Raw genomic sequence first — 19,494 nt, 5'->3', positions numbered from 1 at the left:
ATGGGCATTCTCTCTAGCCTTTGATCACCCCTCTCCACCACCACCAGCAGTGTATGCGGGAATATTTCAGTTCCCCAAGAGCTGGTTCCTTCCTCTCTCAGCGGCTGCTTCTTCAGGACCTGCACGACAGTCATGTGTGCAACTCTCTTCTGGTGGCTGAGAGCGAAGAAGATCTGTGGCGTAGTGAGACCCCCTTCCACTCCCGTCAGCGAGTACCACTGCCCAGCGATGGTGAGTCCCACTCAGGAGCCTTCCTTACCAGAGACTGCTAAAGCTGGGGGTGGACCAAATAACTTGCCATTACTTGGTCCTCGGTGCCAGGTAACACAGTGAGAACAAGGAGAAGAGGACAGAAAACGATCACCAGGTTTGGCTGCCACGGGGTCATCAGTGACTTTAGTGAAAGTGCTTTCAGTGGAGACAGGAGTAGGAAACCAGAGGAAGTGGAAACATGAAAGGATATTAGGCTGGAGGAGCCGGGAGTCACTCCTCTTTCAAGTCACCTGGCAGTGAAGGGAGAAGCAAATAGATAGCAGAAACTAAAGGAAGGTGGGAGGCAAGGCAGGAATTTAAAATAAGGTAGAGACTTGAGCATGTTTCTGTTGCATGGGAAAGAGCCAGCAGAGGGGGAGCTGTTGAAGAGTACAGGAGAGAAGGGACACAGAACAGGCGCTGCTGTGACCTGTCTTCCTAAGGGCATGCTCTGCCTGGCCCTGCCTTGTTTTCTGAAATGACCGTCTCTCCCCTGCAGGGTGATAGCCGAGGCCGAGGAAAGGGGCAGGGGATGGTGGACAAGTAGGCCAGCTCACAGGCGAGAACACCAGAGGGGTGGAGCCTGAGGGCCAGTAGGATTTGCCCTCTGATTGGCTGTCCCTCCAGACAGGCAGGCATAGAAACTTTGGGGTTTCTGAGATGTCTGGTCACAGGAAACACACGATCATCTACTTGAGATGGTAATCAAAATCTCCACACTTCGGTGCCCTTCTCGTATTTCTCATGACCTCTCACCCCAGCTCACAGAAAAAAGCCAGATTGTGCCATTCCTTTGCCATTCTCCCTCAGTTCTAAAAGTAACGTCAGATCACTCCTTATCTTTAACATGCTCGGCAAGTCTGTAGACAAACGTTCCTAACAGCTACAGGAGAGCGCGTCTCTCAGCACGTCCTGGGATGTGTTCCATATCAAAGCAGAATCCCTGTAACTGATGGACTTCCCAGGGTCTAGAAGACATCTTCTGCAAATTGAATATGAGCTGCGACCGCCAAGCACTTCTTCACAGTGGCTCCCAGCAGCCCAGGGTGTGAGATTAGTTGGAGCCCAGATCCAGCCCTTCCCCATTTTAGTCTTTCCATATGGTTTTGCTGAAACCCTTAGCAACCAGCATTCCATTCCAGACTCTGCAGCCCCCTGGGTGTCCTGTACACTGCTCCCATCTTAGAGCAGCTTCTCTGGGAAACCAGATTGCCACCTTGACTTACTGGAAGTTTCCTCATCAACCTGGAAACCAGAAAGGGGTCAGTCAAGGCCATGGGCTGTAGCCACAGGCTCTTGCAAAGAGCCACCCAACCCTTCGGGTTTTCTGGGCTAGCTGTCCTCCAGAGCAAAGGGCGTAGTGTCCCCTCACTCTGCTATAGGGATATGTAAGCAGTCACACACATTCTGTTTTAATGGGGTTTGTATTATTGCACTGCCCAATGAGTACATGAGTAGGATGTGTTCTGTATTGCATTCTGACAGGCTCAGAGTGTCCTGGCAGCATCCTCAGGATTATGCTTTGCCTTTCCTGACACCTCTTCTTAGCTCCTTCTCCATGTCTTCCTAAGATAGTTCTGAAAACCTCTGTGCTATGACCTGTCGTCCTAAGAGCTTATTTTAATACCCAAAGCAACCATCTTTCCCCCTCCGCAGAGCTATCAGCCAGAGGAGTTGGGGGTTGAGGACAGGTAGGCCAGTTCACAGGTGAGAAGTCTGAGGGCAGAGGTCTGTGTCTCATTTCTGATCCACCGTCTCCTGTCCCCCAGATTATGCTGCCGACGAGAGCTGTGGGCCCCGAGGGTACCTGGCCGCCACAATGCAGTTTGTCCCTGGCCATTTCTCCTGTGATGTTGTCTGGGGAACCGTGATTCGAGTCCACTCACGCCTCAAAATGGGACCCAGCATGGGCGTCTCTCGGGGTATGTGATTGGCATGGGAGGGCAGGTGGAGTGTAGAGGGGTCCGGGGTTGGAGGGGGAATCTGGAGAGGAGAGTTTCCTAAATCCAGGTTCCCCCTATAGCCATCCAGGCCCTACGCTCTGTGCTTAATGCCTTCTCTGTTGTGAACCGGAAGAACATGTTTGTTTATCAGGAGCGAGCAACAAAAGCTGTGTACTATCTGCGGTATGTGGGTCCTGGGAAGCCGGGCCACAGCCTGGGGCAGCGGAGGAGCTGTTGTCCAAAGCCCTCCCATGCCACTCTTTCCCAGACTCCTGGAGACGTCCTGCAGTGAGCGGCCGTGGGACAGTGACGCCCTGCCCCCGTCCCTTGCTCTGTCCCGAAGCCAGGAGCCCATCTGTTCCGAGGAAGCCTCGGCATGTATCCCCCACTCCCTGATTCCCCCGTACTCCTGCAGACTTTGCTCCCTGGAGCCAGGCCCTGACCACAATTGCCCTGCAGGGTCCTCGTTCTCCCCTGGACATGGCATCCAGCCGCAGTTCTGATGCTACTCGTCCTGTGGGCCAAGTGGACAGACATATCCAGCTGCTGGTGCATGGCGTGGGGCAGGCAGGTGAGGGCTGTGGGGCAGGGGAGGAGAGTGACCAGATGCGGTTCCACAGTCCTCTGGGACTTCTCTTCTTATACTAGCTCTGGGCCTCCCTCAAGCAGGAGCTGGGTGGAAAGGATAGGCTCCTGGGATGTTGAAGGGTAGGACCTGTAGCTGGCTAAAATGCAGCCACGTGTCTAAACTGGGTGACCATGTGGATAGATGGTAGTCCCACTGGCCAGATACTAGGGCGGGTTTGGGATACGTTGAGCCCAAGGTATCCAGTAGGCAACTGGCTCATTTATTTATGGCTCAATAAATGTATACTAGCATTGGGCTAAGACTGTTACATATGAGATAGATGCTATTATTATTCCCACTGTATTGAGGGAGACACTGAGGCTTTGAGAGGTAAGACTCGCCTGTCACACGCTGAGTAGCTTGGCAGAACTAGAACTTGGTGCTGGCTGCCTCTGGTGCACAGGAGCCTGTTTGAGTCTGCGTTAAGGGATGAGATGGGGTGGCTGGATCTTCTGCCAGCGTCTCCACCTCCCCACCGTGTCCGTGTCCAGGTCCTGAGATCACGGATGAGCTTGTGCGGGTTCTGCGTCGGCGCCTGGATGAGGCCACGCTAGACGTCATCACAGTCATGCTCGTGCGGAACTGCAAGCTGACGCCAGCTGACGTGGAGGTCAGCTCCCTCCCAGGCTCCCTGCGTGACTCCACCGCAGCCGCCAGGACAGTCGCAGCCAGAACCTCTTTCTTCAGCTCTGACTCCCCTTCCTTCCCTCTCTGCAGTTCATCCAGCCCCCAGGGAGTCTGCCCTCAGAGGTGCTGCACCTGGCACTGCCGCCCTCCTGCCGGCCCTGGCTTCCCGCCCTGGCCTGGTACCTGCGGCAGAACCTGCTCATCTTCCTGCACTCCCCCAAGTACACGGACAGCAACAGCCGGAACCACTTCCAGGTGAGGCTGCACCCCCAGTCCACCCTTGCGTGCCTGCTTGCTGAGTTAGATGTTTTCTACAGATGCCCCCGCCCCGACCCATGTACCTTTGTACACCCATGGATCTCTGAACACCCCAGCCCCTCCCCAGCTTTTATTACCTACCTGTGTCTTCCTTCGCTCTTGTGTGTACCTGTTCCCCACTCTTCCTGTGGACACCCATTCCCTGATGGCTTTTGTCCATTTGCCTGGTCTTAGCGCTCGGTGGCCCTTCTCTCCCCAGCATCCACTCCCACCACAGGGTGGCCTCCCCGACTTGGACATCTACTTGTACAACAAGCCTGGAGGACAGGGTACTGGGGGCAAAGGTACAGTGCAGCCCCTGGGCCCGTGGTGCCACGGGGTGTGGGAAAGCCTGTTCCTGTCCTGCAGCTGGATTGGGTGGGGAGGGGCAGGGCCCGGAAGTCCCAGAGCTGAGCTTTCCTTTTGGATTTCTACCCAGGGGTTGCCTGTATCACTCTAGCTTTTGTGGATGAGGAGGGAGCCCCCATCTCACTGGCATCATGGCCCCCCTCTTCTCCGGGGCCCCCAGACCCACTGCAGGAGGAGGAGTTCGAGCAGCTGACTCAAGTCACTCGCTGCCCAGTCCTGCCGGACAGTTCTTCAGGTGGGGCAGCTTGGTCAGAGAAGGGGGTGTTCATTTAATGCTGTGGAAACCAGGGACACACTCAAGTAGCCCCCATTCTTTCTTCCAGCTCCAAGCGGGTCCCCACGGCTTCGATTAGATGTGTGGGAAAAGGGGAACATCAGCATTGTGCAGCTGGAGGAGAAGCTCCGAACAGCAGCTCGCCAGGCCCTGGCGGATGCCATCATGGAGCTCTGGCTGCTGCCAGCGCCGCTGTGTACAGAGGATACATCCACAGGTAGGTGGAGTCTGGAGAACCCCAGAGGTCCAGGTGAGGTGGTATTCCAGGTCAGGATGCCAGGAGAGTCTGGGGAGACATGGCAGAGGCTGCATCTAAAGTACACATTCAGCAGTTGTCCATCACCTTCTCTGCATCAGCAAGGTGATACACTTGATAGAAATTTATGTGTGCAATTGGTCACTCAGATTAGGGGTATGTGACCAGGAACTCCCTACACACACACACACACAACCAGGAACTCCCTACACACACACACACACACACACACACACACACACACACACACACTCCCTGCCATTCAGGAACAGGTGTAGTATGTAAATGTATGTCTGTTTCTTACCAGTCTTGGGGCTGGCTGGGTTGCAGGAACAGGTAGAATAAGTAAATGGCATGTCTGTCTCTTACCAGTCTTGGGGCTAGCTGGGTTGTCTGAAATGGGGGTTGATGGTCAGTGATAGGAGTCTGTGATGCCTGGTGCCCACAGGAAGTCTCAGGAGTGGGTCACTGGATACCAAGAGCCCTGCAGGCCGAGCCAGCACCTTTCCCCCCAGCCCTGGCCCTGGCGAACCTGTGACTCCCCCCAGCAAAGCTGGCCGGCGTAGCTTCTGGGACATGCTGGTAATGGGAGAAAGGGAGGTGGTGAAGTTGATCTCTGCCTTCTTGCCTGCCTCCTGTCTGCCCTCTCTATTTCCTGGAGGCCCTGCCCTAGAGCTCCTGTTATATGAAACTACTCTGTCCCTTAGACAGGAGTGTACAGAGCGTGGCATGTTCTCACTTATATACAGATAGCCTCAGCTTAAGTGTTTTCATTTCCTCTTTCCTTGTCAGATCCTCACAGCCTGAAAGATTTCAGCAGGCCTGTTACTAGTGAGGCCACTGAGAATCTGGAAAGTTGAGTAGCCTGCTCAAGGCTGCTTGGTCAGCCTCCAGTTCTTCTGGGTTCTTATAACTATTCTTGGATGCCTCCATCCTCCACCACATTCCCCTTCCCAGTAGCCCCTCCTCATTTACTGCATTGCCCCCAGAGTAAAACAGAATGTGGGGACTTGGGTTCCCCCAAAACAACTGACGACATTGTCCTGGATCGGCCAGAAGACACTCGGGGCCGGAGGCGTCACAAAACGGAAAGCGTTCGGACTCCAGGTGGGACTGAGCGGGCAGTGGGCCCAGAGTCTGGGGCCCAGAGGCAAAGGTATGTGTGTTATCATGGAAAGTGTGCTGTGGAGTCACAGGGGCTGTTGAGTGCATGTGAACATACAGGTCTTGTGTGTGGGTGCGAGGCTGTTTCTCCTGCTGTGTCTTCAGACGGAGGACCACACAGCTGGAAGAGGGCGAGGCGGGCACCCTGCAGCCTGTGTTTGCTCGTGTCGCTCAGCGCTGGATGGAGTTCATGGTTCAGATCGGTGAGACCCCTCTCCTACCCCCGAGCCTGTGGCCCAGTCCCCAGCCCCCAGCCCCGAGCCCCACCATGACCTCTGTGCCCGGGATCCAGGATGCACCTCGGTGTCCAGGAGCTCCACTCACATGGTGTCCCGCTTCCTCCTCCCATCCGTCCTGTCTGAGTTCACCACTCTGGTCACCTCAATGGCTGGCGACACCAGTGTCCGCATCTTTGAGCAGCATTTGTGAGTTTGGGGTCTCATGGAAGCTGAGGTGGGAGAGGCGATGGCCAGGGGATGGGGCCATGGATGGTCTGCTTTCTGTCCATCCCTCTCTCCCACTAGGACTCCTGAGCCAGAGCTCTTCAGTCCTTGTTCCCTTGGACAGCTGGGCCCACCGCCCCGCCCGGCAGCTGAGCGGCACCTGCTGCTTCTGGGCAGGAACTTCTCACAGTGGAGGAGGCCCACCCAGCAGGGTGAGGCCACAGCCTGCAGTGGGGGTGGGGGTCTCAGAGGGACTGATCCTGTAACCTCTGACCCTGGGGGGGGGCAGTGAGGGATTGAGAGGGATCAGCCCCAAGACCTTCATTTTGCCCCTTGACCCCATAGCTGCCAAAGCTGTGCAGCGCTTTGAGCCGGGAGGTGACGGGAGCTTGGGGCGAAATGCTCCCCGGCAGAGGTTCCTGCTGCTGGAGGTCGTGGACAAAAAGGTAGGCATGGGGCCAGGGGCTGGGTGGTAGGAGGGGCTCTGTGATCCCACTGACGCTGAGCCTTGACTTCCAGCTCCAGCTGCTGACCTACAACTGGGCTCCAGACCTGGGGGCGGCCCTGGGCCGAGCTTTGGTTCGCCTCGTGCAGTGGCAGAACGCGCGCGCCCATCTCATCTTCTGCCTCCTCAGCCAGAAGCTGGGGCTCTTCCACCACTACGGCCAGCTGGACTTCCCAGTGCGGGACGAAAAGGTGCCTGCCGTCTGGGCCCCTCCTCTCCTGAGCGGTCAGCTAAAGGAAGCTGCCGTCCAGAAACAGGAGAGGGGACAGGCTGAGAGCAGGGGTCATAGGAGGGCGAGTCAGGGAGGCAGCCACGGGGTGGGAGAGGAGGTCTGAGGGCAGGGGCCCCAGACCCCTTGTGAGGCTTCATCTCTCTCAGGAGCCAAACCCATTCCTGCTGCCGACCGTGGAAGCAGAGACCCTCATCCGGAGTGCAAGTCCCCCCCTGAGCCGTGAGCAGGGCCGGCTGAGTGGGTCCTCGCGGGGCGGGGGCCCCCTTCCCCTGGACACCTTCCCCTTCGATGAGGCCCTGAGGGATATCACGGCCGCCCGCCCCACCTCCTCCCTCGGCCCTGTGCCCAGACCGCCTGATCCCGTCACCTACCACGGACAACAGTTCCTGGAGATCAAGATGGCAGAGCGCAGAGGTGAGCATGCTGGGCTGGGCGGCAGGCAGGGCCAGCTGTGGAGTCTGGCAGGAAGAGGGGCGGTTGCTCCTGGGGTCTGCTACTAAAAATCTCCAACTCCTAGAGCTGGAGCGCCAGATGAAGATGGAGAACCTGTTTGTCACGTGGCAGCAGCGCTCTGCCCCAGCCAGCATGCCCATCAGTGTGAGTGCCCCACTCGCATCCTCCGGGACCATCCCGTGACTCTGCCCTGGCCACCGGCCCGGTGCTCACTGTCCATTTCCCCAGGCCGGGGAGCTGGAGACCCTGAAACAGTCGTCCCGCCTGGTGCATTACTGTGCAACGGCCCTGCTCTTCGACCCTGCAGCCTGGCTGCATGGGCCTCCAGAGACCTCGGGGCCCCCGGAGGGACAGGTGAGGCTCCAGACTCTGGATTTCTCTGGGGGACCCCCGTTTCTTAACCCCTGAGAGGGTGGCTGCCGGAGGGTAGAGTCTCTCTCAACCTCCACCCCAACAGCGGCGCCATCGCCCTGAGTCAGCCTCGGGAAGCCGAGAATCCCCCGCCAGCTGCGACTCCTCAGATGGGCCTCCGCTGGGTGCCCGGGAGGAGCCTTGGTTGAAGGAGCTGAGCTTGGCCTTCCTGCAGCAGTACGTGCAGTATCTGCAGAGCATGGGCTTTGTGCTGGTGCCGCTGCGGCCCCCCTCACCTGTCCGCAGGTGAGCCCCTCTCGTCTCCCTGCTCTCCTCTCCTCCTCCATGGCAGGTGAGGCCTGACACTCCCTTCCCCTTGGGTCCTGCTTGGGTAATGAGGGCCATGTGCACATTCAGCTCACCAGACCCACACTGTGACACAGTTCATTTCACATATCCAGATATGTGAGTTTGTTTTCTCTCTCCTCTCTGTTTTCAGTTTGATGCCTTTTCAGAGTAGTAAATGTAAGTCATGCTTTCTTACTCAAGATGCCCCCTAGGCCCAGAAAGCCATTTCCCACCTGCTTAGTGTTTCTGTAACCAGCTCTCCATCTCCCCGGCCTCCCACTCTCTCCAAGACCTTAGGAAGAGGACAGGCCTGCACCTCCAGGATGTTTCATTCGGTTGCCCCTCTCATTTCTCTGGGACAGACCCCAGGAGGCACTCTGCTCATTGCCCTCCATAGCCAGGTCCCAGCAGTAGGGATTTCTCTGGCGTTCACATCCTTCCCGTTCAGTTATGTTCTTCCCAGAAGTCAGAATTCCCTTTTAAAACCAAAGACACTAAGGTTAAATATATGTTTCTAGAGGAAAATTTTAAATCAAGTCTTCCTCCCTCTCAAGTCTCTCCAATCAATAGGCTTGGTCCCTATTTCCTTGAGGGTTGACTGGGACATTTCTTCTTGCCGAAGGTTTTGACCCCCGCTCACCCCCAGCAACAGTTCCAGCAGTTTGTAGTCCTGAGTATGATGAGTGGGTCTCATTGGCTCTTTCTATATTGTCCTCATTCACAGTACTTCTCTTTATCCCCTTTGTCTCTGAGTTGAGAAGGGAAGAACAATAGGCTTTAGAGCACTGAAACTGACCTTTCCTGCTCAAAAGAGAACCCCTTTTCCCTCTCAGAGGAACCGTCCTTACCAGGGCATCAAGCGTCCACTTGAGCTTTCCCCGTGAAGTCTCAAGATGGACATCACCCACTCCCCTCCCATCCTCCCCTGCTGCCCCCAACAAGCAAGTACTGCCATATCCCACAGGGGTCTCCCTTTAGTCACAGCAGCCTCGGCGGCCCCACCCTCATCCTCTTGCTGGAAGAGAGGGACCTGTCTCCACCTCCCCTTAGAGCAGCACATGCTGTGGAGAGAGCCCCGCCCCGCAGTCTAGCCCTGGACTGCACACTCAGCCTTCCCACTGACCCAGTATGGGACCCAAGCAGGTTCTTCCCTCCTCTGGGCCTGTCTCCTCGCCTCCACAGTGATGCCATGTGAACCGGTTCTGGGTCTGATAGCAGGGACCCTTCACCCCACAGGCCTGCCTCTCACCCCCTTGTCCCTCTTCCTTTTCTGCAGCACCAGTCGGCTTCGGGCTATGGCTATCCTTGGAACAGAAGGACGGGGGTCCTTTTCCTGCCCGAAAACCAAGGCTGAAGGGAGCCCCAAGGTAAACACCTCACCATGTGCCTTCCCCAGCAGTGAAATCAGCAATGCCTCAGACACCAGCATCACTGAGCCTGAATTATTTGCCCAAGGCCTAAAGTCAGGGGCCCTGGATAATGACTGAGGTCATTGATCCCAGCCTGACACCATTAAAGTCACTGGCCCAGGGGCCTGCTTCCCCAGTGAGCCCCCATCCTTGCCCCTAAACCCCAGTCTTTCTCCTTTCTGCAGAGCACGGGCTCTTCAGTCACCACATACCACTTGCAGCGGGCACTGCCTGGGGGCATCATCCTCATGGAGCTGGCTTTTCAGGTAAACAGGCGGAGCACCAAGTGAGGAGAGCCAGGCCTTCCTGTCTCTTGCCCTCCTGACCTCGTCTTCGTCCTCTCTCCAGGGCTGTTATTTCTGTGTTAAACAGTTTGCTCTGGAATGTTCCCGAATCCCCATGGGGCAGGCTGTCAACTCTCAGGTAAGTGGTGAGGACAGAGGGCTGTGGGGTCTAAGTGTGGCCCCAGCAATGATCTGCTGCTGTGGGTGGCTGGGTAATTCCAGTGCCATGATTGGCTTAGCTACCAGTCACACTGCAGTAGTCCAGTGCCGTATTCAGGCATGGCACTGGGGCAGAAGGCAGTGCAGCAGAAGGCGGTCTGGCCCTGTAGTCATTCTGGCACTGACCATAGACGGTTGGACAGTGAGGACATTTGAGCTGAATGGGTGATGTGACACATGGGTGGGCCAGTGCCAGTCCTGGCTTAGAGCTGGGGACAGCCTGGCACTGTTCATATAGTCACTAACACTTAGAATGTGGACTGGAGTCCCCACCCATACAGTATACCCCCACACTTACTTTTATTTCTATCCCTGATTGCCTGAAGGCAGGGCCTCTGTACCCCACTAGGGCTGAGCACTCAAGAGGGCTCAGAATGAATGAATGAGTCAGGACCAAGTGTGGTCAGGGACCTGAAGCCCTCCAGCCTTGCGTGAGTTTGGCCCCTTTGGGTTGTCAGGCTTGTCGTGCAAGGGTCTCTGCCTTCCTTGTACCTCGAGTTTCTAAGAGATCAGGGTCTGACTGGGCACAGGCTGTCACCCTCCAGGACAGACGGCATACACTCCTCCCAAATCCAGACAGCTTCAGATCCAGCTCATAGGTGGTGGGCTCTGACTCAGGTGTGGATGCCTGGTCTAGTCATCACAGGAGAGTGAGATCCAGGAAAGCTTGGTGACTTCAGTGTAGGAACCTGCCTGGGCCAGGGCACAGCAGGGAGATTGGACGGGCAGGTACTCTTCCACACTTTGCTGTAGTATTGGCGGGACGGACTCACTTCATTATTCTCTTGAGCTTCCTGAAGTCCTGACTTCCCTGACCCCTGATCTCTATCCAGCTTGGCTCTCTCTGCCCCTGCATATCTAATCTGTATCCCTACTTGGATTTCTAAGTTGCTTTATTATTGCTATTAGTTAGTAAGTGCTTAGTATACATCCTAAGCAAAGAGGAGAATTTTATTCCTGCTGTACAGATGGGGAAACTGAGGTTCACAGAGGTTAAGTGATATGCCCCTGGGACACAGCTAGTTGGTGGCAGTACTGGAGCTGCAGTCTAAGGCTCATCCTTGGCGACTGCAGTGTTTATCACGCTGCTTCAAATTTATGAGGGCCTTTCCTTTATTTCCATAGTGGATGGGGAAACGGAAGCAGAGAGGTCATGACTTACCCAGGGTCCTGCAGCTACTCTGACTCCTAGGCAATTGTCTCGTTTACAGTCATTGATTTCCTTTCCTACTAGTTTTTTGGCCAGTGCCACCAAGGGCCATGCTCATGTAGATTCTGCCATTCCAGCCTCACTTATCCAACTGTTAATACACTCTCAGTAATGCTGATTTCCTCCAAGAGAAGCCCAGCTCCATGTCTCTGCCTTCCTTTCTTCCTCCTTCAGTGGTTTGTTCCTTCATTCATTCATTCATTCATTCATTCATTCACAGATCAACTAGAGAAGGCCCACCCTGGGCTAGCCGTGACAGGATATCCCAGATGAAGCTTTACAAATGAGTGGGAGTTAGTCAGCTTTGGGGGTCAGTGGGAGCAGCATTTACGCAAAGAGAATGGCCGGTACAAAAGTGTAGAGAAAATATGTGATATATACTTGGGAAGAGCAAGTAATTTGATGAGAAGATAAAGCTGGAGAGATGAGAAGTGACCAGAAAAACCTAATAGTAATTACACACCTGGCCTACCCAGCCCACCCTGTTTAAAACCGCACCTGCTTTATCACTTGATTTTCCATAACGATCTACTAATGTGCTGTGTATTCATTTACTCTGATGTTTATTATCCTCTCCCCACTGCTAGACTGTAAGCTCCTTGAGAGCAAGGGTGTGTATCCCCAGCACCTAGAACAGTACCAGGTAGGCACCTGGTAGGCATTCAGCAAGTATTTATTGCATGAGTAAATCTGTGCTGGACTTGAGTGGACTCTGGGATACAGAGTTCAAAGGTTCATCTCTCAAAATGGTCAGTTTCATGTCAAAAGTTACAGCACAGATGAATGTAATGCAGAGGGCCTCTCACAGAAGCGTTTCTTGCAGAGGGACCCACAGGACTGGGTGAACTGTGAGCGGCGTTTTCCCAGGCAGGAGGAGGGAAGGGTGGGGGTGCGCTGGGCAGCCTGCCATTGTTCCCTGACCTGGTCCCCCCCACCACCTCCCCAGCTCTCTATGCTATTCACAGAGGAGTGCGACAGGGTGCGGGATCTGATGCACGTGCACTCATTCAGCTACGACTTCCATCTACGCCTCGTGCATCAGCACGTGCTGGGCGCCCACTTGGTGCTACGGCACGGCTACCACCTGACCACCTTCCTGCGACACTTCCTGGCCCACCACCCTGATGGGCCCCACTTCGGCCGCAACCACATTTACCAAGGTCAGTGCCCAAGGGCAAGCCAGCAAACCCGGAAAAGAACAGGCCGCAAGCCAGGCCCGAAGGGACCACTTCCGGGGGCCAGACCTTGTTTCTGTCTCTCCTCTCCTGTATTGTCAGTCGCCTTGTGTCACCCGGACCCTGTCCTCACCTTCTGTCTTAAGTAACTCCCAGTCTGTTTCCTAAGTTTAGGGCCTGAGCCGCTCTGTCCCATCTCCGTGTCCCACAGGAGCTCCCCAGAAAGACTCAGTCTGCTCGTCAGTCAGAGCCTCGGGGACTACTGTCCTCCAGCCCACCAGATCACTGTGTCTGGGGCTCAGTGTCTCCCGTAACTCGCCCCTCAGGGACCCTGGAGCTCCCCACCCCACTCATCGCTGCCCACCAGCTATACAACTACGTGGCCGACCACGCCAGCTCCTACCATATGAAGCCGCTCCGGATGGCCCGGCCAGGAGGCCCGGAGCACAACGAGTACGCCCTGGTGTCGACGTGGCACAGGTAAGGCGGGAGGGGACGGGTGGAGCTGGAGCCAGGGCCATCCTTGCCGCAGGGGGACCCGTGTTCTCCTAGGCCGGAAGGGTGGGCCTGGCTTCATCGGAACCCCAGGCTTGACGTCTCCCTGACCCCCACTGCTCAGCTCTGGCTCCTACCTCGACTCTGAGGGACTTCGTCACCAGGACGACTTCGACGTGTCTCTGCTTGTCTGTCACTGTGCTGCACCCTTCGAGGAGCAGGGAGAAGCCGAGCGGCACGTTCTTCGGTCAGCAGACCCCCTGCCTCGAATGCAGCTCTTGTCCAATGGCCCCCCGTCCTTGCCCTGTCTCTCCTACTGACTGTCACACTCCTGCCCCCTGCCCACCCTAGGCTGCAGTTCTTCGTGGTGCTCACCAGCCAACGAGAGCTGTTCCCCAGACTCACTGCGGACATGCGCCGGCTCCGGAAGCCGCCCAGACTGACGCCTGAGCCAGAGGCCCCTGGGAGCTCAGCCAGTAGCCCTGGGGAGGCCTCCGGGGCCGGTCTGGCCCCCGGACCAGCTCCCCTCTTCCCCCCACTGGCTGCAGAGGTGGGTGCGGCACGGGCACGGCTGGCTCAGCTGGTTCGGCTGGCTGGAGGGCACTGCCGGCGGGACACCCTTTGGAAGCGCCTCTTCTTGCTGGAACCACCAGGACCTGATCGGCTGAGGCTAGGGGGGCGCCTGGCCCTGGCCGAGCTGGAGGAGCTCCTAGAAGCAGTCCATGCCAAATCCATTGGGGACATTGACCCGCAGCTGGTAAGGGGCTGGGATGGGTGCTCAGAATGCCACCAGCAGCCAGGGTAAAGGTTGCAGGAGTCTCAGAGGTGGCTCCAGGACAACAGATCCATGCCTGTGGACCTTCCCCCCAGGACTGCTTCCTGTCTATGACAGTCTCCTGGTACCAGAGCCTGATCAAGGTTCTCCTGAGCCGCTTTCCCCAGAGCTGTCGCCATTTCCAGAGCCCAGACTTGGGAACTCAGTACCTGGTAAGTTTCCTTGACCTTCCTCTGAAAGAAATCCTCATCAGAGGGATGACAGGGTCCCCCTCAAGGAGCCCCAGCCTGACTACATAGGCTCTGGAGGGAGGTTGAGATGGAGTGACTGCACAGGTAGACAGGAGGAAAACTCTTCAAGCACCAAGCCATAGCATGTGCCTCACTGAGAATAACCAAGAGCTGTGCTCTCAGGACCCTCAAAGGCCAAACCTTGGCTAGTGATCCCAAGGGCCAAGCTCTGGAACCTTCTAAGTGGTTAGTTCATGGAGGTTCAAGTCCCAGAAAGGACTTCTTGGGCTTTCAAGACTTTTTACCAAAGTCGGGTCCTCATACCAGCAGTATCAGCCCCACCTGGGAGCTGGCTGAAGTGCAGATTCAAGGCTCCACCCCGAACCTGCTGGCCCAGAAGCTGTTTTTCCACCATCTCCACAAGTGCACATTGGAGGCTGATAGGTTGCTGGGAAGTGCAGTGGAGAGAAGAGAGCTATCACAGTGGGCACTAGGGACGGAAAGACTCAAGGATGGGCCCAGTTGAGAGCAGCAGTTTAGGAGGGGTGAGGTTCAAGAGACTTCTGAAAAACAAGTGCTTGGTCCATGGTGAGGGGTCCTGCCACATGGTGCTTGTGGGGAAGACAAAGCATCACCCAGAAGCTGAGGTTAGTTAGTTAGGGTAAGGCTGCAGTAGTGTGGGCGAGTGTGAGCAGATGGCGGTGCTTCTGTGGGTGGCAAGAATGCTGAAGCAGGAATGAGTTTGGGGGAAGGGCGATGAGTTGAGTCTGAGGCCCAAGAGGACCTTGCAGGACCACAGTCTAGAAGGTCTACGGTTATTGGGGACTGGAGCTCAGGAGAGGAGTGTAGGCAGCACTTACATAAACAGGTGGTCACTGAAGCCCCAGGCATGGAAGAAACTGCTTGGGGAGAGATCACAAAGCTGGGCTACAGGGATGGACATCCGGGAGGCCAGAGACACGAAGGGAGAGAGCCCCCCCTATTTTGCTGGGCTTCAGATGGTGATGCCCGCTTGTGCAGGGCCTTCCGGTCAAGGACCACCCCCCTCATCCTGACGTTGCCAGACAGGCTGACTGGGAGCCAGTGAGGATGAGGAGCAAGGTTGCAGCGTGGACGGGCTCAGGTGGTGATGAAAGCCGGCCTTCCTCAGGCTGGTCCCGCCTCCAGGATGCCCTCATGGAGAGTCTCTGCCTCACTGTCCATCTCATTGTGTCTTTGGCTCTAGGTTGTGCTGAATCAGAAGTTCACGGACTGTTTTGTGCTAGTGTTTCTGGACTCCCACTTGGGAAAGACGGTGAGAACAGGGGTGGGGGGTTGTTGAGGGGCTTTGTGTCAGCCCCAGTGGGAGGCTGTACCCCAAATGCTCCACCCCAGAGCCTGCTGAGGTTGGGGAGCCCTGCTTCCTGGGCCCAGCCTGCCCGCCTCTCACCACTGCACCCACCCCGTGTTCCTTAGTCTTTGACGGTGGTTTTCCGAGAGCCCTTCCCTGTGCAGCCCCAGGACAGCGAGAGCCCTCCCGCCCAGCTGGTCTCCACCTACCACCACCTGGAGTCTGTCATCAACACAGCCTGCTTCACCCTCTGGACCCGCCTCCTCTGAGGGACAGGCCACTGAATGTCCTCGAATCATGGCTCTGGAAGGTTGCCCACTTGAAATCTTAGACCAGCCCTTCCAGGTCCCTGGGCAAGATTGGACACTGAGGGATGCCAGAGGTCGTGTGAATGTGTCTTGGGGGCCTGGTAGCAGGAGCTACGCTCCCTAAACACTTGCTGCCAGTGAGCAGCGCAGAGCTCCAGAGGGTCCGCTCACCTCCTGAGGTGCCCGTGTCCTCTAAGGTCCCTGGGCCCTTCCAGAAGGAGACTCCTCTTTTCTGCTCACCTGGCTGAGTCTGGGAATTCTTCCTATCAGGTGGCAGGTAGACCCCTTTGAGCTGCTCGGCCTGAATCCTGTCCGGCACCCACCTGCCCCACCCCCATCGTGAGCCCTCTGGTCATCAGTTCCCACTGGAACATCACTGCCAGACAACTGCCATTGAGATAAGACACCTCCGTTCGAATCCCAGCTCTGCCTCTGAAGCAGCTGTGACCATGGGCAAGTCCCTTGGCCGTTGTACCCGTGGTTTATCTGTACAGAAGGAGCACGCACACAGCAACCCGGCACAGACTGGAGGGCCTGAACGTGAGCTGTATGGCCCTTCTCTGCAGGAGGGAAGCGACCCAAAGAAACTAAAAGTTAGACACTGTGTGTCCTCCCGCTCCCGCTCCAATAACATACACACGTGGAAACGTTCAGCGGGTTGTCTTTATTAGAGGAGACCCAGTGGTGCTGCTCACCGTCCCAGAGGCATGTGGCTGGAGCGCAGGACCTCACTGGCCAGCCTGTGGGCGGCCCCTCATCTCCCAGTACGAACGCAGCCAACTCAGGCCCTCTACGGTGTCTCCTGAGGGGAGCGGGGCGCGAGGCATCTCAGCCCATGAGGAGGAAGACAGCCCCTGTCCGACACTGTCCCTCCAGGGGCCAGGCTCAGCCCACCCTCACCTCGAGGCTGGTACTCGCAGCCCACGAAGCCTGTGTAGCCTTCATCTTCCAGCAGTTGGAACAGATACGAGAAGTTGAGCTCTCCGGGGCTGTCGGGTTCCCCCCGACCCGGGACCTGTGCCACCTGCACGTGCTCTGGGGGTAGATGTAGGGGGTGGGAAGAGTGGAAGGACAGAGGAAACCTCATGGCAGACCAGGAAGAAGCCAAGAAAGGGGCCTCACCAACAATGGGCATGAACTCACGCACGTTCCCCGTCAGGTTCCCGTCCATGATCTGCCAGTGGAATAAGTCCTGGAGCAGATTCCCACCGTCAGAGACCCTGCAGCCCGCACCACTGTCCCTGGATTTGGAGAACACGGGCCCTTTGAGAAGCCCTTCCTCTCCCCCACTTACCATCTGTAGCTGGAGGTTGGGTCTTCCCACCTTCTGTAAGATGGCTGCCGCTGGGAGAGAAACCAGGGACGGGGGTCATGAGACTCAAGGAGGGCTCGAGAATCAATGGACAGGAGATGGCAGGGGGCTGGGGGCCTACCCTGCTGGGGCGTGTCCAGGAAGTACCGGGGATCCGTGATGCGGGTATTTATGGGCTCCAGCAGTCCCACGAGGTTCTCCTAGCACCAGGCCAGATCCATGAGTAGAGCTGTTCCTACTGTGCTTCCCCTCCACATACATATATGCATGAAGTATGTGTGTCTGTAATGTGTTTTCACTGTTGTGTGCATGCACAGCCGTGTCCAACTTTGAGACCTCATGGACTGTAGCCCGCCAGCCTCCTCTGTCCTGGGATTTCCCAGGCAAGAATACTGGAGTGGGTTGCCATTTCCTCCTCCAGATGACCTTCCTGACCCAGGGATCAAACCAATGTCTCCTGCATTGGTAGGCGGATTTTTTACCACTGTGACATCTAGGAAGCCGCTTTCACTTTCTCACCTGAGCCAAAACCTCAGCTGCATGCCTGAGGTTCTCCAGGAAAACTGTCTCCATTTCACCCCTGACCACGGCTCTGTCAGCCCCCTTGGGCACTCGGCCAGCCATCAGGTGAATCCTGTGGGGAAAATGGGGCTGGAGGGGGCTGTGGAGTCTATCCTCCGCGAAGAAGCCTTCACTCCCAAGCTCCCTGGGCACTTCTCTTTCAGCTGCCCTCCCACTGCACCAGCCTCCCATCTCTCCAGGTCTCCAGTCGGGACCACCTGGCTGTGGTGCTCAGGCCTCCCAGCGCCCTCAGACACTTATGTCAACGTAAGACCAAGACCTTTCCCAGATTCCTTCTGAAGGCCCACCATCCTCCTGCTTCAGAGACCACAGGTCCTCACTCAGCCCCTCCTGTGCATCCAGATTCTCCTTTTCCATGGCCCTTCTCCTCAGGCCTCACCTTTAAAAAATTACTTTGACCCTTATGCTCAGGTATTCCATGCTGCTTGCCTCTCCTCCTTGCATCTGTTTCTTAGCTTCTTCCCATCTGTTTTCTGCACACACACACCTCCCTCTGCCTCATAACTGCTTGTTGCCAGTTCCTTCTCAGCCTGGTTGCCCTGTGCAGGACTTGACATTTACCTTGATCAGCCCCACTCCGAGTCCCCCACCTTCTCCCTTCACCGCCTCATCTTTCTCAGCCACTTCCAAAGCAGATAGGCTTCACCTCCAGCCTCATAAACTCTATGGAATACACCAAGCCCCGGGGGCGTGAGGCTACTACATCCCTGCCTGGAATGCTCCTTTGGTCAAGCAAGCACCCACCACGGAAACCCAGTTCTACATCACTACCTGTTAAGAAGCTTTCTCTGATCCCAGACCGAGTTAGTACCCACTCCGCTCCCAGGTCTCCTTGAACTGACCAGTCCTCTTAATGGATCCCTGCTTTGTTGACTGTGTTATGTCCCAGGTCATACTGAGTTCCCAGCATGAGGTGAGCAAGAAAGAGTTGCAAACTGAGTGACATACACACAGATGAAATGCAAAAGGCGATTTACAAGGGACCAGGACTGAAGAGGCAGAGACGGGACTACCCCTGAGCCTCTTCTCTAGCGGATTATGGGGGCGGGGGAGTCGAGAGGGGAGGTTACCTGGAACAGCCCAGAGCCTTAGCGTACAGCACCGCCTGCTCCAGCCCTTCTCGGAAGGCCGCCTGCCTCCCGGGAACAGCCCCCAGCCCATTCTCCCCCTTCTCTCTGTCTCCTGCGGAAAGAATGGGCCTCAGCTCCCTGCTCCTTCCCCCTGGCCCCACCCTGTCCCGGCCCGGGCCCTCCCGGCGCACCCGGGGGCGTGTTGATTAGCACGACCCGTAGCCCGGCTTCCCGCGCCGCGCGCGCCAGCGCCTCCGGCGGCTCCGCATACGGCCAGCCGATCTCGGCCGCTTCGAAGCCGGAACTGCCCGCGGCCCGGAGCCGCGCGGGAAAGCCCGAGAGCTCCGGGAACAACCACGACAGGTTGGCCGAGAAACGGAGTGGAGCCATGGCTACCCGAGAGCGCGCGCGGGGCGGAGTCTCCGCGGCTGGAAGCCTGCAACCTCGGACAGGGTCTAGAGGGGGCCTAGAGGGCCCGAGCGACGTGCAGAAGCGGGGAAAAGGCCGGAGGGCCGCACTTGGGGGGCGGGGCGGGGCGGGGCGGGGCGTGAAGGACTCGGAAGTGGTGGAGGAACCCGGCCCGGCCGCGTGGGGGCGCGCTGGCGCCGCGAGCTGGGTGCCGGCCCTCTCGGGCTGGGAGACCCGTGGGTGGTTAAGAGCCACGGACCTACCAGGAAAGTGCACTTTTCCGGACGGGAGAGGAAGGCGCGGGGAGGGGGCGCGGGCCCAGTTAGGGTGAAGGAACGTGGATGCTAACAAACGCTTGGTGTTTACCTTCATTATATTCAGAGTATCTGTTCATTAAAGAACTTCTGAAAGCCATGTGCCACACCACTCGTACCCGTTAACTTTCCTGTACAGGGCAAAAACTAAACACGTGCAGTCTTGTCTTAGAAAACCCTGATCACAGTGTATATGAGGTCTTATGGCATATTATTTCGTTTTCCCTGAGA

General features: G+C 56.8%; 2 protein-coding genes across 13 annotated transcripts in view; one reads left to right on the top strand and one right to left on the bottom strand.

Moving 5' to 3' along the window:
• The window catches only part of SZT2 (SZT2 subunit of KICSTOR complex), a 52,315-nt gene extending 36,087 nt beyond the window's left edge, over window positions 1-16,228 (top strand). For 4 of the 6 annotated variants that reach the window (XM_061122163.1, XM_061122162.1, XM_061122159.1 and 1 more), the window contains 31 exons: window positions 102-231; window positions 2,022-2,174; window positions 2,276-2,378; window positions 2,464-2,569; window positions 2,655-2,766; window positions 3,315-3,433; window positions 3,541-3,705; window positions 3,968-4,052; window positions 4,187-4,351; window positions 4,440-4,607; window positions 5,095-5,228; window positions 5,636-5,802; window positions 5,916-6,013; window positions 6,103-6,235; window positions 6,335-6,465; window positions 6,599-6,699; window positions 6,773-6,949; window positions 7,137-7,404; window positions 7,508-7,587; window positions 7,672-7,797; window positions 7,901-8,100; window positions 9,419-9,509; window positions 9,737-9,817; window positions 9,900-9,974; window positions 12,211-12,424; window positions 12,766-12,919; window positions 13,059-13,181; window positions 13,286-13,691; window positions 13,805-13,921; window positions 15,165-15,233; window positions 15,395-16,228. In XM_061122163.1, coding sequence (XP_060978146.1) covers window positions 102-231; window positions 2,022-2,174; window positions 2,276-2,378; window positions 2,464-2,569; window positions 2,655-2,766; window positions 3,315-3,433; window positions 3,541-3,705; window positions 3,968-4,052; window positions 4,187-4,351; window positions 4,440-4,607; window positions 5,095-5,228; window positions 5,636-5,802; window positions 5,916-6,013; window positions 6,103-6,235; window positions 6,335-6,465; window positions 6,599-6,699; window positions 6,773-6,949; window positions 7,137-7,404; window positions 7,508-7,587; window positions 7,672-7,797; window positions 7,901-8,100; window positions 9,419-9,509; window positions 9,737-9,817; window positions 9,900-9,974; window positions 12,211-12,424; window positions 12,766-12,919; window positions 13,059-13,181; window positions 13,286-13,691; window positions 13,805-13,921; window positions 15,165-15,233; window positions 15,395-15,538 — 4,395 coding nt within the window. In that variant the 3' untranslated portion in view covers window positions 15,539-16,228. Of the gene's footprint in view, window positions 1-101; window positions 232-2,021; window positions 2,175-2,275; window positions 2,379-2,463; window positions 2,570-2,654; window positions 2,767-3,314; window positions 3,434-3,540; window positions 3,706-3,967; window positions 4,053-4,186; window positions 4,352-4,439; window positions 4,608-5,094; window positions 5,229-5,635; window positions 5,803-5,915; window positions 6,014-6,102; window positions 6,236-6,334; window positions 6,466-6,598; window positions 6,700-6,772; window positions 6,950-7,136; window positions 7,405-7,507; window positions 7,588-7,671; window positions 7,798-7,900; window positions 8,101-8,293; window positions 8,320-9,418; window positions 9,510-9,736; window positions 9,818-9,899; window positions 9,975-12,210; window positions 12,425-12,765; window positions 12,920-13,058; window positions 13,182-13,285; window positions 13,692-13,804; window positions 13,922-15,164; window positions 15,234-15,394 lie in introns of those variants that run through there. The other 2 variants (XM_061122160.1, XM_061122164.1) reach the window with 2 other exon arrangements.
• Window positions 16,229-16,234: 6 nt separating this feature from the next.
• On the bottom strand, window positions 16,235-19,056 carry HYI (hydroxypyruvate isomerase (putative)). 7 transcript variants are annotated; one of them, XM_061122170.1, is made up of 8 exons: window positions 18,733-19,056; window positions 18,542-18,653; window positions 17,409-17,523; window positions 17,011-17,089; window positions 16,872-16,921; window positions 16,700-16,769; window positions 16,478-16,612; window positions 16,235-16,379 (listed from the first exon to the last, which is right to left on the bottom strand). In XM_061122170.1, the coding sequence occupies exons 1-8, from the start codon at window positions 18,929-18,931 to the stop codon at window positions 16,306-16,308; spliced, it is 834 nt and encodes a 277-aa protein (XP_060978153.1). In that variant the 5' UTR covers window positions 18,932-19,056; the 3' UTR covers window positions 16,235-16,305. The 7 variants fall into 7 exon arrangements, with proteins under 7 accessions (XP_060978153.1, XP_060978152.1, XP_060978149.1 ...); XM_061122169.1 differs by having other exon boundaries at window positions 16,235-16,612; XM_061122166.1 differs by having other exon boundaries at window positions 16,478-16,921.
• Window positions 19,057-19,494: the final 438 nt, after the last annotated feature.

Source organism: Dama dama, chromosome 20 (genome assembly GCF_033118175.1).
Source record: "Dama dama isolate Ldn47 chromosome 20, ASM3311817v1, whole genome shotgun sequence".
Lineage (NCBI taxonomy): Eukaryota > Metazoa > Chordata > Mammalia > Artiodactyla > Cervidae > Dama > Dama dama.
Note: the sequence above shows the minus strand (reverse complement) of the source record. Positions and strands in the feature narration are given on the sequence as shown.

What these genes read in the sequence shown, in the direction of transcription:
- HYI (XM_061122165.1), bottom strand. Translation starts at nt 18,931, where the DNA reads ATGGCTCCACTCCGTTTCTCGGCCAACCTGTCGTGGTTGTTCCCGGAG. An exon ending in AAGGCTCTGGGCTGTTCCAG is followed by an intron (nt 17,524 to 18,541) that starts GTAACCTCCCCT and finishes TTTTCCCCACAG; the next exon opens with GATTCACCTGATGGCTGGCC. An exon ending in CCTGGACACGCCCCAGCAGG is followed by an intron (nt 16,922 to 17,010) that starts GTAGGCCCCCAG and finishes TTTCTCTCCCAG; the next exon opens with CGGCAGCCATCTTACAGAAG.